At 42.9% G+C, this 16343-nt stretch overlaps 1 protein-coding gene across 1 annotated transcript in view; it reads right to left on the reverse strand.

The window, feature by feature from the left end:
• Positions 1–1861: 1861 nt before the first annotated feature.
• The window catches only part of MRGBP (MRG domain binding protein), a 103470-nt gene continuing 88988 nt past the window's right edge, over positions 1862–16343 (reverse strand). The window contains exons 4-5 of the mRNA XM_078651631.1: positions 6263–6337; positions 1862–5705 (exon numbers count right to left, since the gene is read on the reverse strand). Coding sequence (XP_078507757.1) covers positions 5518–5705; positions 6263–6337 — 263 coding nt within the window. The 3' untranslated portion in view covers positions 1862–5517. The remainder of the gene's footprint in view (positions 5706–6262; positions 6338–16343) is intronic.

Raw genomic sequence — 16343 nt, forward strand, 5'->3', positions numbered from 1 at the left:
TTTTATTTTAACAGATATATATATATATAATGTAATTAATTGTTCTCAAATTAATTCCGATGGAACCAGTGTTTCGTGTATTTTCAGTTACTGCCCATGTTTCCCATATATTGGGTTGACTTTTTTTTTATACCCTCAACTGACCTGCAGTTTACAATGATTTTTCCCTGTGTTTCGACCACACTTCTATTCAGAAGGTAAAAATGTAGTGAATGAACAATGGGTTTGAAAGAAAGCTATTCATTTCTGAAATGTGACCAAAAAATCTGAGTTTAGCAATAGGGGGTTTTCGTACCATTCTAAATTTGGGTTATCTGTAATATACAGTCATTATAGGATGTTTTACAAGAAGTGTTTTGGTGCACATTGGCTTATACTTGAATGGAAATAATGTATAAAATTTTATAGATATTCAATTCTACATTCTCACACTTCTCACGATACAAAATGGTACCCCACATGTGTGAGTGAGCTGATCCCACTGCTTAAGAAATACCCAAAACCACACCATGGCAACGACAAGATGTTTGAATTGAATTACATTGATATTTCGGATGGGGCTAGCTATGGCATTTGGGCCCAGGGTTGGTCAGGACCCAGAAAAACATATCAATCCCATACTTTTTGGGAAATCAGACATGCAGGGAAGTTCAGTTTGAGGTGGATACCACTACTTTTCGTCACTCAGAATGCTCTATAAAGAAAACTTTGTCTAAGATCACAAAATGTTCTCACATTTCTTTGAGGGAAAGTTCAGGAATATGTACGGTTTGACAAAGTCATACCACCCAGTGTTCCAACTCCTGATAAAAGTGGAGCCCCACATATGTGGCTAGGCCTATCTACAACTGAAAAGGCAAAATAATGCACATTGGAAACATCAAGATTTTTCCTTTGAATTTGAGTCATTATGGGGAACCTTGTAGCCACACTACCTTGGTCTACCCCGAGCATTTAGTTTTCTGAAATGTTTGGCTTTGGTAGGTGCCAGTCAAACAGGGACCCACATACAGCATCATTGCCCCATGGAAATCGAAACTGGGGTTTTCAAGACATACTTCTGATGCTAGCAGGGCATTCTAGGTAAAAAAAAAAAAAAAAAAAAAAGTTAGTGGGATCCAATCAACCCACACCACCCTGGACTTCCCCTGGTATCTAGTTTTCAGTAATGTCTGTGGATAGAAGGCATTATTCGGCATGGGTTGACAAGGGACCAAAACACAGCAGTCATACCCTACATAAAGTCAACACTGACTACACAATGTGGCAATTTCAAACCTTTCCTCTACCTTACAAAAAGCACATCCATACATGTTGGATATAATTTTAGTCAGGAGATTGTGAGAAGATTGAATTGAGTGCTCGGTGTTGTACTTTTATTGGTTCTCTCACCTTAACCTCTTTGGTGTGGCTGTCAACCAGCAGTTGAGATCCGCACTACCAACCTCAGGGTGTCCACTGGCAAGAGGCTCACACTGGGGAGGGACTTGAAAGGAAACTCTGGTGGGAGCACCAGAGGTTTCCTTTTAATTTTTCCAAAGGTGAGGGCCGAAGTGGAATACCTTCTGCTTAGCCTTATTCTCTCACACTCTGCGATGGGCGCATGCTGTACGGTGTGTAGAGGTCAAAGATAGAAAGTCAAATTAATGGAGTCATTAATGCCTACTGGTTTCACATTTTGATCGGTGCAGGAACAAAAATCTGCCTTCCCTGCAACTATCAGCGTGGGAGAGGCAGTGCTGGAAAAGGGAGAATGTCTCCTTTCCACTGCTCTCTTGCTCTAGCAGCTCCCTTCTTGGGGATTATCCAAAAACAACCTCTACAGACTGACACTCCACACGGTAAGAAGGCCAAAACAATGTTTGTGGCACCTAAAGGTCTTTATTTGCAGAACAATTAAAGCCTACATAATTAAACCAAATTCATTATTGCTGTACAGTGAAGGTAAATGTCCTCAGTGGCAAATGTTCTTGACGTAAAGGTGCTACTTTCCCACCTTTGTAACGGTCTTGTGCTCCTTGATTATTCCAAGATGTTTAATCCCATTAAATGTACTGTGCATCCTCTCCGGTGATTTACATCATTGATGAAGACTGCTCTTCCCAGATAACCAGGGGCATATACAAAGAACCTCACTCAAGTAAAAGTGCACAAATGGTGAATTACAAGCCATATAAGCCAACCTCGGCATTTACCAGTTTTGCTAAGTGCTCAACACCAAATTCTGAAAAGGCTTTCCTCATTTTGTGGGTTCCTAGGGACACACATTGGAGAAATAAACTGAGGTTTTTCTGTCTATGTTCAGTGGTGTGATGTAGGCCCCTGCTGTGCACCCCCCCCCCCTCCCCGAGATGCAGGGGTCCCCTCAGCACAGTACCCTGGCCTGAGAGCTCCTAATTGAGTCTTTGAGGGTGGGGGTGAGAGGGGCTCCAGGTACCTTGCAGGAACCCCCCCCCCCCATCCCCCCAAAAAAAATGTGTTACGCCACTGTCTAAGCCAGTGGAGTGACCTACAACTTATCAAGATCTGGAACCAGAAAAGTGAACCTGAATACTGCAAAATTCAAACCACCTGTGATCCTATGTGGAGAGGATCCCCTGTAGCAGATTAAAAAACTCACAATGCACGTACATTTGACCAGTTGCCTCCTCCCTTCCAGTCTCTCCATTGGGAGAAAGATGTGTTTTTTAAGAGTGTGTTTAAACCAAACAGTCGAAAAAATGTAACCTAGGAGAAAACGTTAATAGTTTTGAAAGCAATACTGTCACTCAGGCGGCACAAGGAATAGCTGCCATCTAGATAACATTTTCAATTCGAATTAATGCTGTAACATAGAAAAACCAACAAAGTTCTTGTCATTTCATTAAAAAAAATATAAAATAGGAATTAAAAATGAAACAGTAACCAAACAAGGCATATATTATGTACACACTTAAAGTGAAGCAAGACAAGGCAAGCAGTCTGCCTTGTGTGATCTTGCCACTAAACAACCAAGGACTTGAAGAGATCTGCTTCAACTGCATTAAGTACTACATGCACACCTTTAGTTCTGAGCTTCAGCCAACAGGTATTTGGAGTAACTATGGAGACAGAACAGTTTGCTTTTGCCTTTAGGGTATAACCAGCATCTGCACTGTAAAACAGAAAAATGGATACTAAGTTACAGGTACTTAGAAACACTGATTTTCAGCGGTCTTAAAATATACTACGACCAGTATTTTCAATGGTCTTAAATAACTTCCTCCTGTGTGATCTTGACCCTTTCAACTTGTAAACCTGCTCGACCATGTCATCGTTAGTTTTCTATAATACAACAAGCCACTACCAGACTCTCAGAATCCTTGTCCCAGAAGCAGCATCTTCAGTTGTAAGTCACCCTTGATCGTTAATTTATATTTTACTTTCCTCTTCTCATCATTAGTGAAATGAATGCCAGCACATCAGTGTGTCAGGCATACGACATTGAGGGAAGAACACAGAGCGGCTTTTTCCTGAAGATGAGGGCAGAGAGGCCCTAGGAGATCCAAGCGATCTAGGTAAAATCACGCAATGTGAGAAAGTCAGAATTAGGGCACCACTAACCCCATTCTGCAACCAACACCAAACTTCTCCTGTACCTTTTTTTGTTAACCAAGTCAAGCCCACAAAAACAAGAGATACAATGCTATTCACACAGTTAACTTTAGAGCAAGGAACTCATGGGACAGGCAAATCTTGTATGCAACAAATAAACTACAGACTGCCAGACATGATGGATGTTTGTCTTTCTGAAGCATCACAACTGTAGAGTCAGGCGTAAGACTCAATTCTCTTATTTGGGCAGTGCAAAATCTGACAGCTCTTCTCGTGGAAAGGAATCTCCTCATGGAATTGCTGCTGAAATACTTCTGACTGTGAATCTCCCGCATCCACATCCACCTCATACCCACCTTTGAGGGTCGTTTCTTTTGAGATATTCACCATCATGTGTGTGTGTAGCCATTATCTGGGTAAGTTAGCTGCAGAAGCTACCAGACCATTCACTGATGGGTTTCATCGACTTGGGAATCATTCCATGCTCACAGTGATCATCCACAAGCAGTGCTGGGTTAAAGATTCAAATAAAGGTGTCTTCTCAGTATAGCAATAATCAGCTGGCCCCAGTAAGGCACTCATCACCACCCCTTTTTTTTAAAAAGTGTTTTTGAGTTGATGCGTGAAACCAAGAAATTCTTTAGGAATCAGACAAAATAAAATTGATATATAGTTGCTATGTGTACAAGACTGAGATAAGAATGTTGCATTCTTCAAAGTGGAGCATAAACAGAAAATTCACCATATTTCAGCAAAACTACATAGGAATTCACGTCATTAAGGCAGCGTGGAACATCATACCATATTTTGCAAATTTGTATCCTGAACGTCCTACCATCCTTTCTTTCTGGCCCATAGTGAATGCTAGCAGTATTTTATTGACTGGACTCAGTCCTTGTTTTGGTTTGTAACTTGCTCTTTTATACAAGGGTAGTTCGGAACTTCAGCTGTAAAAGAGATTTCATGTTTCCCATGTCAGTGGCAAAAATGGAATGGAAGTCCAAGAGCATATGTCACGGAAGCTGAAGGGGATATGACCAAACGTTGGATATACAGGCCATTCGGTTTGGCTTTTTTGAAGTTGAAAAAAACAGTTTACAGTCCTCGGCAGGTTGGGGAGACATTCATAAAAGCTGTTTAAGAGCATGGTTCTGGAATGAAATTACTTTTCATAGAGAATTTCAAAACTAAGTACAGAAAATATATTGTAGTGCCATAGCAGAAGACTCAATACATAGTGTACAGTACCAACGCCTCCAACATTGGGGATTTACTGTTACATGCAGGTGGACAGAGAGGCAGTAACACTTGCAAGAGATAGGGTATCTGTTCAGACCCTAGGGTGAAGTGGGTACATCCAAAGACTACCAGAATATTTTGTAGTGCCTGCACCAGCTTTGCCTCAAAATCATACCTCAAATGTAATACAGCATTCATGCTCGAATTAGTGTTTTATCATCCATTCAAAGCCTGATGTATGAGTGAGGCACTTGCTTTTGCAGTTTTCCACAAAGGATGGTTGCGTGCAAGTGTGGAGCTAAACCATCATGTGTGCAAATAGGGAACAAAGTCAATCAAGCCCAAAGAACTGCACTACTGCCTGGTTTATGGAGCGATATAGCATAACGGCGTCTGATCTAGCTAAGATGATGCAGCTTGGTCTCTCTGACTATATAGGAAACCATATGCTTCCTTCTATATTTCTGTAGTACACATTCAGTTAGCAAATTTCACATGTGGCTGGGATCAGCCAAGTTACTTTCTCAGGTATATAGTTTCAGCACCTGTGACATCGTGCAGCTGTTTGATCCTCTTTTCCTGGCTTAGCATTCCGATGCAAGGTTCTGATTATAATTAAGAAAACATTCCTTATGTCAACGCATGGCAGCCCAGCCCTACCGAGCAGTATTTAGCACAATAAATGTGCTCCGGCATCACCCCACATTATGTCCTGCGACGTTTGGCTGCACTTGGGCTGGAAGGGTTGCTGTTAGCACTGAGCACTTTGTCCGTCACTCTGTTCCGTTTCCTCTTGTCCCCACCATCCTTGGAACTAGAGTCAGATGAGGTTCTTTCTTTTTCTTTTACTGGCTTTTCGGATGTTTTCACCAAATTTACAGTGGGTAAGAGAGCTGAAAAGGTAAACAAAAACAAAAAAATTCAAAATGGCGAGGTTCCTACATAATGGTATTCAAGCACACAGGCACAAGCGCAGCATGGCAAGAGGGGTGTTCAAACTCAAGGCAGGACTGGTAAATAACTGTCCAGGAAGAAGGAGTGGGCCTGGGTGCCATGGCACATTGGCAGGAAGAGTGCCTTTGCTCTCACTGTGGGTCTTGCACGTGGTACAGATCGGTGTGTGTTGCAGTCCTCCTGTGTGGGATGTGAGAGCTGTGGGATTTGTGCATCTATGTTTACAGCACAGAGACCCTTCAACGCTTCACTGGTTTCCAAAAGGGCCTTGGAATGATATGTTATAAAATGCTGGCACCACTGGAAGTAGGCGAGAATGACAGAACTACTGCAAGCCTTGTGTTACAAGAAGTGTAAAAAAGAAAAAGTTATGCAGCAAGCAATGGGAAGTTTGGAAGATGCATGCATGGCATTGTTTTTTTAAAGTGCAAGGATGTTAGCACTTGGCATAGGATACGCTCTATTCCTGCAGAACTCTAACACAGTGTAAACATACCTTCTTCTATGCTTGCATTTATGTCCGCCTCTTCTTTTATCTCCTCCTTCACCTCTTCTTCAGATGCCACTTTTCCTAAAAAACAAGCATGAGTTAAAGTACTAAACAAAAGTGGGATCAATTAAAAAGAACTTTCCATCTCTGCACAGTAGCACGGGAGGAATGCCATTTCCCATTTCCGCCATGTGTTGAACGTAGTCTGTGCCCGACTTTCTGGCTCTATGCTAGCAATTTATAAGTATGGCATTAACAGCATAAATATCACAAGCACTGTAAAAGACAATGTCTGATATTGGGGGAGAGCCTTTTGGCATTTTAATGCTGGTTTTATTATGGCATTTGTAAAACGCTCTGTGTTGCGGAGCTGCCAGTATCTCATCATATAAAAGAAATTGGCTTAAAGAAAAAAAATTAAGGGTCTCAAAAAGCATATTTTGTTGCCATGATACTGGGGCGCTGTAGGGAACTAGATTGTGAAAAGACGTGCTCCTTGAGAATGAGCAGATTTCCATCACTCACAGTGAAGTTACTGGTCTGATCCATTGATTTATGCTATAGAGGGTGGAAGAAAAATGTAACTGACACAACAGCACACCAATGGATGAAGAGGTCTGGCTGAAAGGCCATTAAGAGTGTGCGCTCAGGCACACATACTCACACAATTAAAGTCCACTTATGATTACCAAAAAACAATGAAATTCACCTGTTATGGTTCAGTAGGCTAACCAGAACGTTCACCCTTCACACACTTCTTACTACCTTCCATAGTTCATGACATGTTGAATGACATAATTGATTACATCATCCAATTATGCCAATATTCTGCCAGTGGACATGTGCACTGAGTTAGCAAAAAAGCCAGACCTGCGAACACTCCTCTCTGAGCAACCAACCCACAATGCACATAACCTTTTGATAATGAGCAGCAAATATTGGCCACAGATTTGCAAGGCCATATGGATACCACACCACAGTTGGTTAAAACGCACAACATAGCACTATATTTCTACCTGATGGGTACACTCCCACCCTACTCTCTTACTACAGACCAATATATGATACACTCTGTTTTACTGATTCGCTCTCCTGATACTACTTGTTTACCTGATTGTATATTGATATGTCCTATGTATGTTATTATTATTACTGTTGACCTGATTGTATATTGATATGTTCTATGTATGTTATTATTATCCTACCATGTTAGCGACTATTATACTGCTCCCATTCTCTCTGTTATTTCCTATTGCCCCTACCCTGTCCTTGTAAAGCGCTCTGATATCTGTAAGGATCTTGTTCGCGCTATATAAAACTTTGAATAAATAAATAAATAAAATAAATAATAGTCTAGCCTTAGAGCCACATTTCTATCTACGCTCGGAGCTCAACCTTCTCCGAGTTGCTCACCCGTACACTTCACATCCTTGAGTCTTGTGTAATAAAGCATAGTCTTTAGCAAAGTCCTGCACCCGACCGCCCACAGCCAACAAACCCCCAATTTATAGAGCCTTTGCAACTAGCAGTAGTTTATGGCTTTATAACATTAACATGCTCCAAGCTCTCTACTAGCGGTTAAACCCTGGTACACACAACCTTTGGCATTACTCAGAGGTGGCTGTCAACAGGTTTGGGCTTTAAGCTAGAACGTGCATTGAAATGTCTCCCAGCAACCAACACAAGTTGCCCGCAGCACTTTCCCAGTGCAGAAGAGATTACGGACTGCGCCCAAACCTTTCAGGGTAGCCAATCGTAGCCCTAAACTGTATGACCACAACCTCTCTTTCAGCTATTTTCTTTTTTTAAACTTTATTGGGGTTCCTGGAGTAATGTAAATAGCAGTATCAAGGAAGAATAAATCAGGTGTAATTAATGATGGCTTTTGACATGTCATTGATATTATCAATGATATAATTTAACATGTCATCAATGATGTAATGTGTGAGATCATAACCAATGCTTAACAGGGGCAGAATTTATGGTTTACTATACAATCACTGGTGAATTTCGGTGTTTTAGGAGGTTTTACAACTGTGTTTTTCCGTAAACTTATGAGTTTTTTTAAACCATACTTTATGGTGTCACAGAGTGAGGGGTAGGTTCTCCGACATCTTACAGAGAAGACCCGACACCTCACCTTTCAGTGTGAACACCTGCCGGAACACGTTGATACTCGCCACTGAACCAATGGGGTTGACCTCCTAGATTGACAGGTACCACACTTAGGGTGCTGTGTGTGGTCTATCACTTATGCTACATTGGACCACCATTGACAGTGTAGATAGAACTTGCTACCGGTCCTGATGAATTGCTGTCTATATGACATTTAGGCAAGAAAAATGTTGACCTTGGAGCGTGGTACCCTGTAACATTACAGCAGGGGTGCACCACACTTAGTTTTAACCAGGATATGGGCCACATTCATTAAATTAGTTCTGATTGGACCTCTACTTCCTGTTTTAGTCTCACTTCTTTACACATCTACACTCACTAGGCCCCTCACACGCACTGCAAGGAATAAAACATCTCCGCTAAAGAGCCCCTTCGAGGATGCCCACTGGCTATTGCAGCGCCAACCAGACGAGGAGCAGACCCGATGATGAAGCATGACACCTAGTTGGCTGGGTCTGCGAGGGCCCTAATTCCGAAAGGAGGAATCCCCCTCCTTGATCTGGATATTAAGTGAGCTCTGTCTCACTTATGCAACTTGTATTGTTCAGTCAGGAACTGCATACCCTTCTGTATTGACTCTGCTGAGGGCGTCTGCCCGACCCTTTTGTACACCTTTGAGGCGAGTTCCTGAGAGCAGCATGGTCCTGGGTATGAGCCATTCCTACACTGTTTGGGCTTCATGAGATAGAGGTGTGAAGCTCATTGCCCTCTTCCTGTAGAGGTGGAATATGGTGGTTCAACTGACTGAGTGAACAAGCAGGGATTGGTATGTTAATGAACGGGCTTAAGGCTTGTAGCGCTAGGTGGACTGCTCGGACTCCGAGGAGATTGATATGATAGGTTAATTCTCTAGGAGACATCATGCCCTGAATCTGGTGATAATTGAGAGTTCTCCAACTTAGTATTGCATACTTGCAACACTAGTCTCAAAGGGAACCAATTGTAAAATCAGATCAGTTCAGTTCAGTTCCCACACCATGAGGCGGTAGCCGGGGGTTGTTAGGCAGGCGTACCATTGCTGGACCATTGCTGCTATATTATTTTTAAATATCTCAAATTGCCGATTGAAATTTTAAAATCGTCTTTTTATCCTGTGTGTTTTGTTTTATGATTTAAATATAACATTTCACTTTACCTAAAGCCCCCTACCTCTGCCTGTACCGATACTTCTCCCTCGCACAGCAGACTACTTGCTGGGGCGAGAGAAGGCGGACGCCATCTTGGGGGAAGGCAGGGACAGCGCTCCAGTTGCTGGCTGATCCCCGCCCTCCTCGATTCCCTCTATAAATGAATAACACTTTCCGACGGCGCAGAGGGCGAGCGCAGCGGGCGCGCCGGCGGCAAGCCCGTCTGCGCCCGTCCGCGCTAAGACCACGCCTAGTGCCATGCCCCCTGGTCTTGTTAGACCCTACCAAGGAGGTAAGGCCATTACTTACTCTAGCAATCATTTGAGGGACATAAGGAACACTTATTGTAAAGCATCTGGGGCTTTTTTAAGCTCATGCTGTCTCCATTTTAAATCACACTATTTAATAAACTTACAATCCGTTCAATGCCCAAACTGTAATTATAAACTGACACTCCCCTATCCTCAACAACCACAATACTTGCCTCAAGTACACACTACGACCAAACCTACACAATGTGCGTTAATTAACGCGTGGTCACTTATAAAACATAAAGAGGATATCCACGAACTCATCCTAAGCCAAGACCTATATCTCCTTTTTATAACCGAAACATGGACAGACCTAGCATCCGGCCCTGATCTCCGAACAGCTGTCCCGGACGGATACTACGTGATCAGGTAGGACAGACCGCTAGGGAAAAGAGGTGGCGGTATTGCCATTGTACATAGAAATAATCTGGTCACAAGGATAGAACCAACTAACCTTGATTCAGCGGAAGCTCTCACTTTTTGCATCAGACTCTCCCCCATGCAATCTTTTAATGGCATTCTTATTTACCGCCCTCCCGCCCCGCGAACCCCCTTATTAGCATCCCTTAATACCCTGTTAGAACCCATAGCAGCTTATCCTGATTACACTATATTAGGTGATTTTAACTTCCACCTAGAAAACCCCACTGACAGACGCCCCAACTCTAGTATCTGACCTTTCCGCAGCAGGCCTCAGACTATTGAACACCGCTCCCACCCATCAGGCTGGGCATACACTTGACGGCATTTTTTCCAATAATCCGCATATCACCCCTCCTTTAGTAAAACCATTATTATGGACTGACCACTCCGTATTAATCTTCACTATTATCATAAGGGATGGCAAAAACACACCCCCCAAAAACCCTGCTATACAATTACGAGACTGGAAGAAGCTGGATGAACAAACCTTACACTCTACCTGCCACTCAACCAGGGGATACTTCAGACCCCCACACTGCCTCTGAGAAGTATACGGCTTGGCTAAACGATGCCTTCAATACACTGGCTCCTTTAAAATCTTTACGATCAAACCGTAATACACCCTCTGCTCCTTGGTTTTCTGAAACCCTCAGATTGGAGAGGCAACGCTGTCGAAATTTAGAAAGACGCTGGCGTAAACTCTATAATAACAACGATAGAGAGGCCTATAAAAAAGGGCTATCCATCTACAGATCAATGCTAAACACAGAAAAACAAAGATACTACACGGAGCAAATAGAAGCAGCTAAAAATTCCACTAAATTACTTTATCAAGTGGTTTCAAACCTGTCCACTCCACCTACCTGTACTACAATAGAACCAACTCAAAATCTTTGCAATGAACTGGCAGATTTTTTCAAACTTAAGGTCAACAACATATTTTCCACCTTTTCCACAAAGGCCACTTTAGAATCCACCAGTCATAATACAAATCTCTCCCCCACTTCCACATCTTTGTCAGAATTTGCTCAAATCACCCCTACTCAGATAAGGGAAATTATAACTACTATCAAATCAGGATCACCACTTGATCCATGTTCACCTATGATTATTAAACCAGTGACCAACTTGATAGTCCCCATGCTGACTAATATCTGCAATGCCATGTTTCGCTCAGGATTCTATCCTTCGGTTTGGAAGAAAGCAATTATAAACCATTATTAAAAAAACCAAGCTTGAACCCCTCTGATTCTAAAAACTATCGACCTATTGCATGCATTCCTTTCCCCTCAAAAATATTCGAGAAAATCATGAATCATCAGTAAGCCAATTATATTGACCAGAACAATCTTCTTGATGACACCCAATTCGGGTTCAGGAAAGGCCATGGGACCGAAACTGCCCTTATAAAGGCAGCAGACGAGGTCAGAGTAATCATGGATCAAGGAGGTGCAGCAGTCCTGATACTATTGGACTTGTCTGCTGCTTTCGACACGGTCGATCACAACATCTTGATCGACCGTGTTGGAAGGATCGGCATTCAGGACAATGCCAAATCACTGCTAACCTCCTTTCTTTCGGGCCGTGAGCAGTCCGTCAAACGGGGTGATTTCATCTCCCCTATCTTTACCTTGCCGTGTGGTGTTCCTCAGGGATCCTCGCTAAGTCCGACGCTATTCAACATCTATGTGTCGGACTTGGCGAGGGTCATTAAATCCTACGGTATAGGTTTAACATCTTACGCTGATGATACCCAGTTAGTACTGGCCGTACATAACAATGGAAGAGCGGTTGCAGCTAACTTCCAAGATGGAATGATGGCCATCAGCTCTTGGATGGACCACAATTGTTTAAAATTAAACTCAGACAAGACGGAGGTCATGATATTCGGTAGCCTGACCCAGTCTTGGTCCCCATCTTGGTGGCCTTCTGACTTAGGCCTTCCCCCTACACCGGTGAATAAAGTCATGAACCTAGGTGTTCTATTTGATAATAAACTTTCATTTGTAAGCCATGCTAACGCGGTAGTCTCGGCATCTTTTTACACTCTGAGGATGATTAAGAAATTATTGCCGTTTCTCCCAGCCAGCGCAGGCAAAACCCTGATGTCGACCTTGGTTTTATCCAAGGTTGACTACTGTAACGGTCTACTATTAAACGCTCAAGCACAAGTTCTGAACAAGCTACAACTTGTCCAGAACTCTGCTGCCAGAATTTTAACCCATACCCCAAAATTCTCATCCATCTCTCCAATCATTCGGCACCTGCACTGGCTTCCAATCAGGAGCCGTACTAAATTTAAGGCCTTATGTATCACCTATAAGGACAGGAACGGCACAGGCCCAGAGTTTTTAAAGCAAGCCTTCTCTGTCGATACGCCCAAAAGAGCGTTGCGCTCCTCCTCTGCTAACCTGCTACCAATTCCCCGCACTAAAAAAGTGAACTGGGGTGATAGGCGATTCACGGTCGCTGCATCTAGGCTGTGGAACACTCTCCACCACCAACATAAAATCATGTCCTTCTCTCATGATCTTCCGAAGACAATTAAAAACTTGGCTCTTTAACCAGTAAGTCCTGAGTCCACGCACCTGATCTGAACAGCACCGAGACACCCTAGGGTATTTGTTGCGCTTAACAAATCTCATAAATAAATAAATAAATAAAAGCATTCCTTGAAGAAGGTAGGCCAGAGAGGCCCATAATATTAGTAACTGTGCATGAAGAAAGATGAATTTGTTCTTCCAGGTGACGGTCATTTGGTTGCACTACTCCTCTAGACACTGTGGAAGAGGACCCTGTGGAGTGGTGAATTCAGATTGAGGTACATGCACGAGGCTATGGAGCAGAGGAGAGTTGACAGTGATCTCACCGTAGGATTAGTGATTTCATGAGAGCATGTTTAGGTGGCATGGTGGATGGAAGACTCGTAAGTCTAAGACAAAACCGATTGAACAATATTCAACACCCAGGCGTCTATTTTTGTGTTTTTTTTTTTGCTAGTGCAGCGAGGCTTCCTGCGGAGTAGACACCTAAGTTAACTAATCATCTAATAAGGTTAGACGAAGATTCAATGCATCTTATAGAGGACTGCCCCTACTGCCACGCACTTTGAGAAAAGTACTGAGTGCGGACTTGAGGCAAAATAGAAGCAGTTGATTCTGATAGTTGTCTTGCCCCACGACAAACCTCCAGATTTTGCAATGTTTCTTGGTGATTGGTACATGAAGTAAGCGTCTTGGAGGTCTATTGAAGAGAGCCAATCTCGAGCGTGTAAAAGGAGATAGATCCATGCAATGCTCACCTCCGAAAATGTTCTAGTCTAATCCATTTGTTGGCTCGGGACTAGCCTAGAATGAGTTCTAGGAGAGACCGCCACCATATGCTTCTGCAGCCATAAGTTGACTTACGAGGGAAGCATATGTGAAGACCCAACTGTTGAAGTACATGTCTTCTTGAAACATTGAGAGATACTATCTCCGGTAGGGGGGCAGCAACGGAATAGAGGAAACAAAATGTACATGGCTTAGAGCTTATTGTCTGTTTACCCTCGCGTGCTAGGAGCCTTGAAAAGGATGAAGGAAATGAACCCTCTGAGGCTAAAACTGGTGCTGGTAGGGCTTGAAGGGACGTTATTGTTCTTTGGGCCTTTCCAGGCAGAGTGCCATTCTAATCTCCGTTTTTAATTCTATGCACGCTATCTTGTTGACAGTGTGGCTGCAGAAGACGGAAGAACCTGAATTTGAAAGATTGAGCATCACCTGCAGCGACTCAGGATAAGGAGGCATAAGACGGTCTTTGTAAGGCTATTCCTGTGCCGCCAACAAGAAAGAATCAGTTGCAGCACTGATAACCTTATTAAGCACCATTAAGTCCATATAGAATATTTTTAGGACAACTTCCAGTTGGCCCCGCGGAAGATCACCTGCCAATTTCTGAATAGATTTCGAGAGCACTGTCTCATAACGGACTAGGAGGTGAACTGCACCGGAATTTTTAATGGAAGTTGCAGCCGCGCTATCGACTTTACTGCTGACAGAGTTCAGCTACTTGTTCTCCTTATCAGAAGTTACAGAGGGGGCAGAAGTAGTTGCATGATGGCGAACATGATCCGGGAGATCAAACATTTGGAGCAGAGTAGAAGAGAATCCTGCTCGGGAGGAACATACATTGCAGAGGCCGGAATGCAACACAATTCCAGTGTTTAAGAGGACCGGCACTAAAGGGCACAGTGGTCTCAACGTTGATCATGGTATGTGGAGTGTCGTAGCACCGCTCACCAGAACGGTCTGGGAGGAGAATCGCGTCAAAACACTACTGAAACTAAAGAATCTGTAAAGCTGTTCACCAAAGAAATGTGAGATGGTGGAGAATCTGCCAAAGTCGGTGTATATCTCTGTGTAGAAGTGGAGTAGTGTATCATGATCGACCCCTAGATCTTGCGCCCGATCTGGCTTTGATTGAGATACATACACATTTCAATGGCGAAAACAACTGTAAGATGAGATCATGCAAACAATTGTGCATTTTCTTGGGAGAAGAGTCTTCCCAGGCAGAGGTATTTGCGCAGGAGCGGCGCTGAAAGCAGACTATAGAGGCAGAGGAATCGGTTTGTTTAAGTCTTTGATGTTGATAAGGTGCTCAACAACGACCTTTGTGGGTGCTTCAACATTGATATGCCTCTACGCTGACTATCATCTTCAGCTGAAAGATGATATGATCCTTGACCTTCTTTAACAACGCCACAACATCTATATGTTGCGACCTCGATGGCTCATGATGTCGATGCCCTTGATGTCGACCGGAAAATATGTCGTTTTTGGACTGAAAATCTCATTTTGGACCTTCCACAACCTTCAGAAGTAAATGGCAGAGGCTAGGCAGAGAACTGAACCTCTCCTCGCTCTTCCTAGGTAAACGGCAGAGCCCTGGTAGAATACTGATCCTCTGATCATTCTTCAAAGGTAACTGGTAAAGCCCTGGTTGACGATTTACCCTCTTCTCGCTCTGAAGTTCTACCTTCAGACGAAATGTGCTTGTCCCTTTTCCTCAGGGGGCACTTAAAAACTTCTTGTATGCTAAAATCTTCAGGGACATGCTGCCTAGAAGGCAGAGAATGTAGACTTCTGATTTTTGCCTCTTGCAGGTCACTTGGCCAAATAAAGAAGGCATTTTATTTGACAAAATGCCACCATTTTCTGTCAAAAAAGGCAGAACCTGCAAGGGAGAAATGAAAACGTTGAAGATTTTCAAACAAAAAAACCAATGGTGATTTTTCAAGAGAAAACAACTAAAAATTCTGAGTCCAGTGCTCCAAGAGTCTGTCACCAGGAGCTGGAACAAAGGACTCGCAGCAACCAAACGCGTTTCGGCAGACGCCTTGTTCGATGGTAAAATCAAAAAAGGCGACTGCAGAAGCAACAAGAAAGAAAAGCACTCACTTATATGGAAAGTCCTCCGGGATCCCTGCATGTGTGCAGGACTATTCAAATGCTTATGACTATCAATGGAGATCCCCTACGAGAGAACTTTAGTACTATTTGAAAAAACGAAAATTGGCAGATGTTTAGCCTTTTCAACTCACTGTTAGTGCATTCAATTTTGTGCTAATACTTAAATGGGGAAGGGAGGGACATTTTTAAAGGGATTCTAAAAAGTGTCAATTATAATAGCTGATACCATTTCAAGGATCAGCATGAAATTTGTTTATTTTTCTCTTGGTATGTCATATTTTATGCATGTCAATGAAAGGGGAGAACATTTAAAAGATGGGGTTTACAAAATCTTAGCTATGGTATATGGTACTAACTTTTGTGTCTTTTCCCACATCTGTACAAAATTTGGCAGGCCCTTATGTTCTTACTCTTGATGTATAGAGTTTCATGCAAATCCATCAAATAGGTTCAGAGTTAAATAGGTTTGACAGATTTGCGAGTGTTTCTTAAGGTAGCGGAGAGCAAAGATTCCCATGGGGATTCCTATGGGAGTTCAAATGGGAACTTCGGTTTGTTTTTTACCACCTCTTTTAGCATAACCAACCACACCCTAGCTTCC

Source organism: Lissotriton helveticus, chromosome 7 (assembly GCF_964261635.1).
Source record: "Lissotriton helveticus chromosome 7, aLisHel1.1, whole genome shotgun sequence".
Classification (NCBI taxonomy): Eukaryota; Metazoa; Chordata; class Amphibia; order Caudata; family Salamandridae; genus Lissotriton; species Lissotriton helveticus.